General features: G+C 38.0%; 1 protein-coding gene across 6 annotated transcripts in view; it reads left to right on the top strand.

Annotated features, from left to right (window-relative positions):
- Nucleotides 1-12,435, top strand: part of PTPRA (protein tyrosine phosphatase, receptor type, A) — a 90,993-nt gene that overhangs the window by 31,380 nt on the left and 47,178 nt on the right. For 5 of the 6 annotated variants that reach the window (XM_014546511.1, XM_005874712.2, XM_014546510.1 and 2 more), the window contains one exon: nucleotides 2,240-2,266. The exons of the other annotated variant lie outside the window; for it this stretch is intronic. In XM_014546511.1, coding sequence (XP_014401997.1) covers nucleotides 2,240-2,266 — 27 coding nt within the window. The remainder of the gene's footprint in view (nucleotides 1-2,239; nucleotides 2,267-12,435) is intronic. 6 annotated transcript variants of the gene reach the window in all.

The raw sequence follows: 12,435 nt of genomic DNA, 5'->3' as shown, positions 1-12,435 counted from the left end.
GTCTTGCCCTCAGAGGCTCTGCTTCTCAGTGTCCCAGTAGTCGCTGCAAGCCCCACGGAGAGAAAGCTGCCCTAGGGTTCTGAGCGATGCCAAACAGTCCCGCTTCTCCCGTATGAGTGTGGGTCCTTAGAGACTTGCCCGGAACTGGAGCTCAGAGCCTGAGACTCCCTCCCGATTGAAAACGACAACCGCGCCCTCAGCCTCCAGCCCGCTCCGCATGCACTCCGAACCTTAGTATTTTACTTCAGCACTGCGCCTCCTCTGAGCCTCGGTATGCTTTTCTCTTTCCTCCTAGTTGTAGAACATCCACTCAGCCAGCTTTCCTGTGGTTCTGGATGATGTCCGTTCCGTCTTTTAGTTGTATTTTTGAAGTGGTTGTTCGAGGCAGCAAACTCCCGTGTTTACCTATGCCGCCATCTTGGTTTCTCCTAAGATCAATTTCTTATATAGCTATGAATATTTATTTTATATATTTATGGTTTCTTTTCTTGCTTAGATTGGCTAACCATTTATCTGTTTCATGACTCATTGTTTTTTTTCTTCCAAAGAACCTGCTATTATGTATTTATTAGTTCTGTCTTTTTCACTTTTTATTAATTTCTTTTTTATTCTTATTCTTTTTTCCACTTTTCTTAGATTTATTTTGTACCTTTTCTGACTTCCTGAATTGAATGCTTACTATATATTTAATGCTGTGAATTTTTTTTATGAGTATAGCTTTAACCATATCCTATAAGTGTTCTTGTAACTAGTTGTATAAGTTAGGGTGCAGTCTAAACTACTTTGACAAAGGCACAGCAAAATTAAGTGACTTAAATTAAGACAAAAGTATCTTTCCCCTATTACATTCTATTTTTTAAAAAATATATTTTTATTGATTTCAGAGAGGAAGGGAGAGGAAGAAAGAGATAGAAACATCAATGATGAGAGAGACTCATTGATCAGCTGCCACCTGCACGCCCCCTAGTGGGGATTGAGCCCGAAACCTGGGCATATGCCCTTGACCAGAATCGAACCCGGGACACTTCAGTCCGCAGGTCAATGCTCTATCCACTGAGCCAAACCGGTTAGGGCCCCTATCACATTCTAGAGGTAGATAGAGGACTTTGCTTCCTCGCCTAGGACCAAGTTCCTGTATTCTTGTGGCCCTGTCATCCCAACATTTGTTTGGTTAAAGATGGCTCTCATTATTGGGTTCTGGTTTCAGCCCCTGTAAAGGATAAACAGAGGCAGTGGGAACACAAATTTTTTTTGCAAGGGATGTGACCAGATATTGCCTTCATCAGTTTCACACACATCCCACTGGCTGAATTCCTTATATGACTACACCTAGCACAAAGGAGCCTCAGAAATGTAGTTTTTAGCTAGGTAGCTTTGTGCTCAGCTGAAGAAAACAACAAAACAAAAATGGGTTCTGGCCAGGCTGGAATGGTTCAGTTGTTTGAACCTCGCCTGTTCACTGAAAGGTTGCCTGTTCGATTCCCAGTCAGGGCACATACCTAGGTTGTGGGTTCCATCTCCCATTGCAGCACCTATGGAAGGCAGCTGATTGATGGTTCTTTCATATTGATGTTTCTCTGTCTCTCTCTCTGTTTCTTTCTCTCTCTCTCTCTCTCTCTCTCTCTCTCAGCATGTCCTCAGATGAGGATTTTTTTTAAAAAATTGGGTTCTGTACCAAAGACAAGAGATTGATATTGGGAGAGCATTGGTAGATTTTGCCACAAGACTGATTGTTTGTTTGTGTTAATTCTAACCCGAGGATATTTTTCCATTGATTTTTAGACAGAATAGGAGGGAGGGGGAGAAACAAAGAAAGAGAAACATTAATGTGAGAGAAACACATCAACTGATTGCCTCCCGCATGTGTCCCAAACAGGGATGAGGAGGGAACCCACCACCCAGGTATGTGCCCTTGACCAGGAATGGAATCTGAGACCCTTCGGTCCGCAGGCTGATGCTCTAACCACTGACCAAACCCAGCTAGGGCTATATTCTTGTACGTTTTATGAGTATTGATGCTGCATTGTTTTTAGACTCACAGAGAAGGACAAACCACTGATTAAAAGTTCAGTGAATCTGGGAAATCTCGTTTCACAGGTGTTGGAGGGAGCCTCATTCTAGCTCCAATATATATAAAGATGAATGTATCTGTATTCCTAGAGTTTATTTTGTCTTACCTTAGGTTGAATAGTAATGTTTTAATTTGAATGAATGTTTCTATTTTTCACTTGTAACACAGGTAATTCTGACACGAAGGACAGAAGAGGTGAGCCACTCACCCTATGTCTGACCCTTTTATAGTGTATAATATTTGTTATGTTTCCTTTGCTCACAGTCTGTAGTAACCTTGTGCATTTGTGACTGTTATGTGTTTACTTTCCCTAAAGTTGTTTTCATATTAACCTCATAGAAAAGAGTAACAGGGACAAGTACTCATGTCTTTTTTAAATGTAGATTACAGATTCTAATAGCTATGATGCGTTTTAACAAGTAATGAAACAACTGTGTCTTACTTGATCATGTCACCTTGTTAATATTACCCTTTGGTGATATTAGGCCATAGTTACCTTTAAAATACAGCCTTTGTGTTGTTTTTCCCTAGTCAACAAAGTGTCGACCCTTTATCACTTTATATGGATTTCAGCCCTTTAGTGTAAAGTCCCTATGACTAGAGAAGCTGTGTCAGTGGTCTGAGCAGTACTGCCAAATCCCTGATCACCAGAGAGCAGAATATGTGGTACACATCTGTAGAAATGGCATGTTTTACTTAGGACAACAATAAAGCTATAAAGAACATAAGAGAAAGAAATCATCCAACAGCCTAAGAAATGAAAATTGCGTTTGAGTTTGGAAAATGTTAATCTGTGAAGCGATCTTTCTCATCATGAATTTCCTATTAAATCAGACTTTTCGAGGTATTTTTTTCTGATTCCATTATTTAACTGTGCACAATTTTTCCTGCATTAATTAAGTAATGGAACATTTGAAGGCTTATGAAGTCCGCTAAGTAGGGAGCATTTGAATCAGAAAAGTAGGTACTCCAACCTTTTATGTGTTATCCATCTGCCACTGTATTTGGTGAGGAATAGTGAGATGTTACCATACTGTGTACAGAGTTTCCTCAATTTTGCTGCTCTTGCTTTCCTAAACTTAGGAACTAGATTCAGTTAATGCAGTATCCTGGCTAGTCACATCCTCTTACCTGATTCTAACTATTAAATGAAGAAGTTTATAGATTTATGTTGCAAATAGATTTTCTCCATAAAACTGCTCTTTTAACCAATCTTACAAGAAAGTCAAAAGACAAAGTGGTAGGCTTCAAGATTAAACATAAGATGTGTGATTCCTTCTACTTAATGTATATTTTCTTAATATTCAGCCTTTCTCTTCCCTCAGATATATCCCTGTTTTACCTAGCTAACTAATATGGATTTGAGTAGTTTCAATATTATGATTAAAAAGAAACAAAATTAGCCCTAGCCAGTTTGGATCAGTGGATAGAGCATCGGCCTGTGGATTGAAGGGTCCCAGATTCAATTCCAGCCAAGGGCACATGCCTGGGTTGCAGGCTGGATCCCCCAGTGTGGGGTGTGCAGGAGACAGCCAATCAATGATTCTCTCTCATCATTGATGTTTCTATCTCTCCCTCCCTCTCGAGCCTTCCTCTCTGAAATCAATTAAAAAAAATTTTTTTTTAAAGAAACAAAATTACCTTAATTATCAAGATTATTGCTAATTATGAAATACTAATATATTTTTTTTTAATTTAAATTCTTTTTGTTTAAAGTATTATATGAGTCTCCTTTTTTCCCCATTGACCTCTCCCCGGATGCTCCCACCCCCAGTACATGCTCTCACCCCCCCTACTGTCTGTGTCCATTGGTTATGCTCATATGCATGCATACAAGTCCTTTGGTTAATCTTTTACCCCCCCATACCCCACCTTCCCTCATAGGTTGGACAGTCTGTTCGATGCTTCTATTAAATCTTTTTAAGATAAAAAATAATTTTGGCTCTAGCTGGTGGCTCAGTTTGTTGGGCATCGTCCCCTGCACTGAAAGGTCGCTGGTTCAATTCCCAGTCAGGGCATGTGTGGGGGTTTCAGGCTCGATCCCTATAGGGGACATGCAGGAGACCGCTGATTGATGTTGCGCTCTCACATCAGTGTTTCTCTCTCTCCCTCTCCTTTTTTCTCTCTCTAAAAAAATCAATAAAAATATTAAAAAATAATAATCTTGTATATTGTCTTTGGCCAAACAGGAAATTGAAGAGGCATACCAGTACATATTCTCAGCAGTCTCTAAAGTCCTATATGTAAAGATGATTTTACCAGAGCAGATCTTTTGTGGTATTGCTGTAAATTTTTATGTCATGTTCTAATTTTAAAGGCAAATATTTGTTTTTTGAGAAATGAGGCAGTTGTTTTGAAATACTTGTTATAAATTATAAAGGGTTTGCTGAGCAAAATATTTCTATACAGATGAACTAAGGGTTATAAGTTTTATACACTGGCCTTTGTGATGCTTTGAACAGCAATGACTGGTGTTTTAATTATCAAAGCAGGAAGGAATAAAAAGAGGAAGGGAGGCAGAAAGGAATAAAACGAGGAAGGGAGGCGGGCAGCCTTACTTTCTTTCTTTGAAGTCCAAGAAACTGGTTATTTTCTCAAATACATTATTTTTAAAATGTATTCCAAATTATTTTGGAATATATTGGTAGAATCAGCTTTTGTTCTAATTGTAAAATATATATAATATAAAATTTGCCATTTTAACTGTACAGTTTAGTGATATTAAGTACATTTACATTGTTGTGCAACCATCACCAATCACCTATCTCCAGAACTATATTATTATCACAAACTGAAACTCTGTAACCCATTAAACACTAACTCCCCATTTCTCCTTCCCCTAGTCCATTCTTTTTGTCTCTATGAATTTCACTATTCTAGGTACCTAATTTAAGTGGAATCATACAATATTTGTTCTTTTGTTACCAGTTTTTCTTTCAAAGTATTTTTACTGGTGTTAATTTGGATGATTAGTGTAATATAGTAATGCATACTAGTAAATCCAATTCTAGCATTGAGTTCATTGACATTGTTGTGCAACCATCACCATCATCCATCTCCATAACCCTTTCAACTTGTAAAATTTGAACTCCAGACTTAATAAACAATAATTTCCCAGTTTTCCCTCTCTCCAGCTCCTGGCAACTACCATTCTGCTTTCTCTCTGAATTCGACCACTCTAGGTATCTCATATAAGTGGAATCATATAGTATTTGTTTTTTTGTGACTGGCTTATTTTTTATTTAGCATAATGTCCTCAAGGTTCATCCATTTTGTAGTATGTGTCAGAATTTCTTTTTAAGGCTGAAAATATTCCATTGTATGTGTATACCACATTTTTCTTATTTATCAATCAATGGAAAATTGGTTGCTTCTACATTCTAGCTGTTGTGACTAATGCTGCTTATGAATATGGGTGTCCAAATATCTCTTCATGATCCTGCTTTCAAGACTTTGGGGCATGTACCCAGAAGTAGAATTGCTGGATCATTTGGTAATTTTATTTTAAGTTTTTTTGTGTTTTCCACAGCAGCTGTATCATTTTACATGCCTACCAACAGTGCATAAGAGTTCCAGTTTCACCACATCCTGGCCAACACTTAGTATTTTCTGGGATTTTTTTATAGTAGCTACCCTGGCTGGTGTGAGATTGCTCCTTGTTTTATAGTGGCTTTTAAAAAATTAACAGTGCCCTCTTGCACAAATTGCAATATATATATTTTAAATATATTTTTATTGATTTCAGAGAGGAAGGGAGAGGGAGACAGAAACAACAGTAATGAAAGAGTGTCATTGATCGGCTGCCCTCCACACGCCCCACACTAGGGATCAAGCCCACAACCCGGGCATGTGCCCCGACTGGGAATCAAACCGTGACCTCCTAGTTCAGCGGTTCTCAACCTGTGGGTCGAGACCCCTTTGGGGTTCGAACGACCCTTTCACAGGGGTCGCCTAAGACCATCGGAAAACACATATATAATTACATATTGTTTTTGTGATTAATCACTATGCTTTAATTATGTTCAATTTGTAACAATGAAATTGGGGGTCACCACAACATGAGGAACTGTATTAAAGGGTCGTGGCATTAGGAAGGTTGAAAACCACTGTCCTAGTTGATAGGTCGACACTCAACTACTGAGCCACATCAACCGGGCTATTTTTAAAGAGTTATTCTATTTTTTGTATCACTTCTTCTTCCGAGGATTACCATTGTTCTCCTTGATTTTTGTGAAGGTCACCTGTAGGGCTCTGGTTAAGCTTTGCTCTGGAGCACTGAGTGGACTGCATTGTGCTCATAGTAGGTGTCCCTTCAGTAGAACAAACAGGGACCTATCCTAAACTAGAGGTTCAGTCCCTCTCCCTCTTCCTCCCTTCCTCCCTTCCTCCCTTCCTCCCTCCCCCTTCTCTCCCTCCCTTCCACTCTCTAAAAATCATTGGAAAAAATATCCTCGGGTGAGGATTAAAAAAAGAAGAAAATAAAAAAGAATTCTTATCACTTAGTGATACATACTAAAGTAATTACAGTTGCAATAATATGTCTCAGATTTGCTTTATAATAACCCAGTGGAATGGATATGGAACAATGGTTCTCAACTCGGGGCAGTTTTCCCCGCAGAGGACAATTGGTATTGTCTAGAGGTGATGATTGGTCATCACAATTGGTTAGCTACTGGCAAATACTAGGTAGAGGCCAGAGATGTTCTTAAACATCCTACAGTGCCCATGACAGCCCCACACAACAGAGAATTATTAGTGTGAGGTTGAGAGGACCCTAGTATAGATGTAAAAAACTGGCATAATAGTGATGATGTTGAAGTGAAGTGATAAGTATATAGTGATTTATTTTAGTGTTCACTTTACTCCTGTGTAAGTTTGAAAGTTTCCCATAATAAAAAGTTTAAAATATATACAGCATTTAAAAAAAGAAGCAGCAGCAGCAATCAGCACTCTGTGACAACTTCCTCTCCCCCAACTCTGGATAGCGCTCTGTTTTTCCAGCTGAGTCAGGATGGGACACCACAGCTTGTTACACAGCTTGTGGGTGTACTGACTCTGCTTTGGCAGGCCTTTGGTTAAATGCCATCCTCCTACCCCAAGGCTCACTTTCATCCCCAGTCCTGGTTGACTCTAGGGTATTTCCAGGCCCAGACTGGTAGAACCAGTACTTGCCTTTCAACTGTAGGTTCTTGGGCTCTGATTGATCTCTTCAGCAGTCCAATTCCATCTGTTTTGTCTTACAAAAACCCCTCAAAGGTTTTGATCTACTGAGGCCACCCTTGCTGCCTTCCCAATATGCTTTTGGTTCATTAGTATGTTTATATTCTATTATTTCAGTGTCCTTTTGGGAAGAGAAATAAGTAAAATTATTATTTTTTAATTTGTGCCAGCCACCCAAGGACAGGGAATAAACTCATTTTATCCCATCAGCATAAAGCTGATGAATAGAAAGAAGTAAAATTATTGATTCAGCGAACCATCTTGAGCTAGATGTCTCTAATTACTCCCTTTTAATACCCGATATACAGCCCTCTGTGATTGGCATTTAATAGACATACTTAGTGATATATCAACCATTAATTCTTTTATTCACTCACTCAATATATAGTTCAGTATTTGTTTATTGCCAATTGTGTGTGAAATTTTGTGTTAGGTTTAAGGTATATCGTGAGAAACAAAGGAGGTATGTAATCTTTACCCTTGTAGAATTTATGGTGTAAAGAAGGGACACTCATTAGTCACTGAACTCAAATAAATAAATAATTACAAAATGTGAGAGGTAATATCAAGGGAAATAACAGAGTGCTCTGTGAGAATAATAAAGAAAATCCTAGCTAACATTGACTGAGTACATAATGTGTGCCAGTTACTGTGCCAAGAATTTTACATGGATAATCTCATTTAATCTTCAGAGTAACTGATTTTAGAGATAAGAAACACTTAGGATCCTAATTTAGTATTAGGAAACAAAATATCTCTCTGGGGAGAATAACACTTAAAATGATGACTAGATGACTAGGAGTTGGCCTGGCAAAGAATGGAAGGAAGCTATGTAAAAGCAGAATGAAGGAACAACATGTGACAGGCCTAAGGAAAGGATGAACTCAGCATGGAAGGACTCCAGTGGCTGAAGTTTAGTGAGCAAGGAAAGAGTGGTGGGAGATCTAGAAAGCAGAGAGACTGAATGGGGGAGGTTTTTATGGGCCAGGTTAAGGATGTTAGATTTCCTCTAAAGCAGTGGTTCTCAACCTTGGCTGCACATTAGAATCACCTGGGAATCTTTTTAAAATCCTGATTTCTGGGCCGCATCCTCCGGAAATTCTGTTTCTTTGTTACTAATGTTGTGACCCCACCCCATTGCTCTAAAGGCTTGGGAAACCATCCAAAGTTTTTACATATGAGAGGAACGTGATCTGATTTGCTTTCTTAGAGATCCCTCTGCCTGCTTTGTGTAGAATGGGTTGGCAGGGGGCAGAGGCTTACTGTGATCCAGATGAGAGAGGATAGAGACTATGGTGAGGCCAACAGAATTTTAAAAAAGGCAAACAAATTTGAGGCATTCATTTTAGCCTGAGAATATATTACTTGCACTGAGTTGGATATAGAAGAAAAGCATCCACATTTATTATAATGGCCCACATTTCTTACTTTAACAGGGTGGATGGCAGAGCTAGCTTATTGAATGGAAAGGAAAATGTTTTAGACAGAAAGTTTGCATTGCCTGTGAAATTTAAAGTGGAGATGCCATATAGGCCCAGAAGAGAGGTCTAAACAAGCAATGCAAATGTGGGGATTGTTAGCATATCGTTTCTGCTTACTGCCAGCTATCTGATCAGATCAACTACTTAAAGTATAGAGAAGAGTTCCAAGGACAGAGCTGTGAGGAAATAGGCATTTATAAGATCTCGTGTTGGAAGAGGAACAACTAGCAAAGAAAATGTGATGGAGCAGCCAAGAGATAGAAGGAAAATCAGAAGAGTGCTTTGTTGTGGAAACCAAGAGGAAAGTTCTTCAAAGAGGAGAGAGTAGTCAGCCAGTTTGAATGCTCATTTTAAGATGAGAGGCACATACCAGGATATGTTGAAAATTGTCATCTCCCATCTCTTAAAAAACAAACAAACTTTGCACTCCACATCTTCCTCACATGTATTCCTTTATGGCAGTGGTTCTCAACCTGTGGGTCGAGACCCCTTTGGGGGTCGAACGACCCTTTCCCAGGGGTCGCCTAAGACCATCGGAAATAATTACATATTGTTTTTGTGATTAATCACTATGCTTTAATTATGTTCCATTTGTAACAATGAAATTGGGGGTCACCACAACATGAGGAACTGTATTAAAGGGTCGTGGCATTAGGAAGGTTGAGAACCACTGCTTTATGGTAAAAGTCCTCACTTCACATAAGGAATCGGTATCTTACTATCTCCTCTTTCCCTCTTTATTTCACTCTATTTAGGCTTCCTCACCAATCTTGAAAAGTTTACCAATAGCTGCCATCTTGTCAAATTCAGTTTCACTTCTCTATCTTCATCCTACTTAATCTATCACTAATATAAGATTGAACTGATTACTCTCTACTTGAAAAACTGTTTTGGCATCCATAAGACCATATTCCGCTGGATTATCTCCCACTTTATAACTGCTGTTTATGAGTCATTTAGCTAGCTGAACTTTTAAAAGAATGTAAATCCAATTATTTCTCTACCATGTTCAAAGCCCTCCAATCACATAGTGTTTCTCATCACATTCAGAATTAAATCCACACTCACTACAATGGCCTACAAAGTCCTAAGTTTTCTGGCTCTTGCCTCCTTCTTCAGCAACATTTTACTAAAACTGGATTTTGTGTTGTTTTTGAACCTGCCAAGCTCCTAAGAGCTATTGTACTTGCTGTTCCTGTGCTAGAAATATTTGCCCAATATTTGCATAGTTCACTTCTTCACATTACGTAGACCTCATAACCACTTCAGGCCTTCCCAAACTACTCTAAAATAGCCGAATCTGCCCCTTCTTACCCATCACTCCCTAATTCCCTACCATTCTTTTCTTTCTTTAAATTACTGATGTTTTATTTATTTATTTTTTTAATTACAGTTTACATTCAATATTATTTTCAGGTATAGAGCACAGTAGTCAATCTTATACTTCACAAAATGCTTCCCCCTCCCCAATATTTCCAGTATCCACCAGGCATTATACATAGTTATCATATTATTGTTAACTATATTTCCTGGGACTATTTTCTAACTACCAATTTGTACTTCTTAATCCTTTCCTTCACCTTTATCACCCAGTCTTGCAAACCACACATACAACCATCAGTCTGTTCTCTGTATCTATGAGTCTGTTTTGATTTTGTTCACATGTAAGTGAAATCATTTCTTTTTCTCTGACTGACTTATTTCACTTAGCATAATATCCTCTAGGTCCATCCATGCTATCACAAATGGTAAGATTTCATTATTTTTTATGGCCGAGTAAAATTCCATTGTATACATATACCACAACTTTTTTATCCACTCATCTATTGAGCATTTGGGTTGCTTCCATATCTTGGCTATGTAAGTAACGCAGCAATGAACATAGGAGTGCATATATTCTTTTGAATTAGTGTTTTGGATTTCTTTGGATAAATACCCAAAAGTGGAATTGCTGGGCCATAAGGCAGTTTCATTTTTAATATTTTTGAGGACCCTCCATGCTGGTTTCCATAATGGCTACATTCCCTCCAACAGTGCATGAGGGTTCCCTTTTCTCCACATTTTTGCCAACACTTATTGTTTGTTGATTTATTGATGATAGCCATTCTGACAGGTGTGAGTTGATATCTCATTGAGGTTTGAATTTTCATTTCTCTGGTGATTAGTGACATTGAGCATCTTTTTATATGTCTATTAAATATGTGTATGTCTTTTTTTTTTTAATTGATTTCAGAGAGGAAGGGAGAGGGAGAGAGATCAATGATGCGAGAGAATCATTGATTGGTTGCCTCCTGCACGACCCCCACTGGGGATCGAACCCACAACCCAGGCATGTACCCTTGACTGGAATCGAACCTGGGACCCTTCATTCTACAGGTCGATGCTCTATCCACTGAGCTATTGTAAATGAGCAAGGCGACATCTGTATGTCCTTTTTGGAAAAGTGTCTATTCAGATTCTCAGCCCATTTTTGAATTGGATTGTTTGGTGTGGTTTTTTTTGGTGTTCAGTTGTATGAGTTCTTTATAAATTTTGGATATTAACCCCTTAATAGATTATCATTGGCAAATATCTTCTCTCATTTGGTAGATGGTTTATTGATGGTTTTACTGATGGTTTCCTTTGCTCTGAAAACCTTTTTAGTTTGATGTAGTCCCATTTGTTTGTTTTTGTTTTGTTTTGTTTCCCTGTGTGAGGAGATATATCGGAAAAAATCATTGCTAAGAAAAATGTTAGAGATGTTACTACCTTTGTTTTCTTCTATGAATTTTTTGGTTTTGAGTCTTACGTTTAAGTTTTTAATCTGTTATATAATGCAAGAAAGTGGTCTCATTTCATTTTTTGCATGTTATCTGTCCACTGTTTCAAATACTATTTATTGAATACACTGTCTTTACCCTATTGCATGTTCTTGCCTCTTTTGTCAAATAGTACTTGACCATATAGGTGTGAGTTTATTTCTGGGCTCTTTATTCTGTTCCATTGATTTATGTGTCTGTTTGGTTTTGTTTGGTTTTGCTAGTACTATGCTGTTTTGCCTACTATAGACTTGTAGTATACTAGTAGTTTGATATCAGATAGCATGATTGTTTATTTGATATTTTTTGTTTCTTGAGGTAGACCTGTAATTCTGTGAATTTACCTTTTAGGACTGCTTTCGCTGTGTCCCATAGATTTTGTGTTTTCATTTTCATTTGTCTCAGGTATTTCTTGAAATTTTTCCTTTGATCTCATTGTTAACCTATTCATTTTTAGTAAAATATTATTTAGCCTTCATGTGTTTGTGTTTTTCAGGTTTTTTTTTCTTGTAATGGATTTCTAATTTTAGACCATTACGGTGCTTGATATGATTTTATTGTTCTTAAATTTATTGAGACTTTTTTGCATCCTAATATGTGATCTGTCCTGGAAAACGTTTCATGTGCATCTGAAAAGAATGTATATTCTGTTGCTTTGGGGTGAAATGTTCTGAAAATATAAATTAAATCCAGTTGGTTTAGAGCAGTGGTTCTCAATCTTGGCTGCACATTAGAATCACCTGGGAATTTTTTTTATTTTTTTTTATTGTTTTATTGCTTAAAGTATTACAAAGGGTATTACATATGTCTCCTTTTTTCCCCCACCCTTGACAATCTCCTGGCCTCCCCTACCCCCCAGTGTCTT

Source organism: Myotis brandtii, unplaced genomic scaffold, assembly GCF_000412655.1.
Source record: "Myotis brandtii unplaced genomic scaffold, ASM41265v1 scaffold45, whole genome shotgun sequence".
Classification (NCBI taxonomy): domain Eukaryota; kingdom Metazoa; phylum Chordata; class Mammalia; order Chiroptera; family Vespertilionidae; genus Myotis; species Myotis brandtii.
The sequence above is the reverse complement of the archived record's forward strand: the minus strand, read 5'-3'. Positions and strand labels throughout refer to the sequence as shown.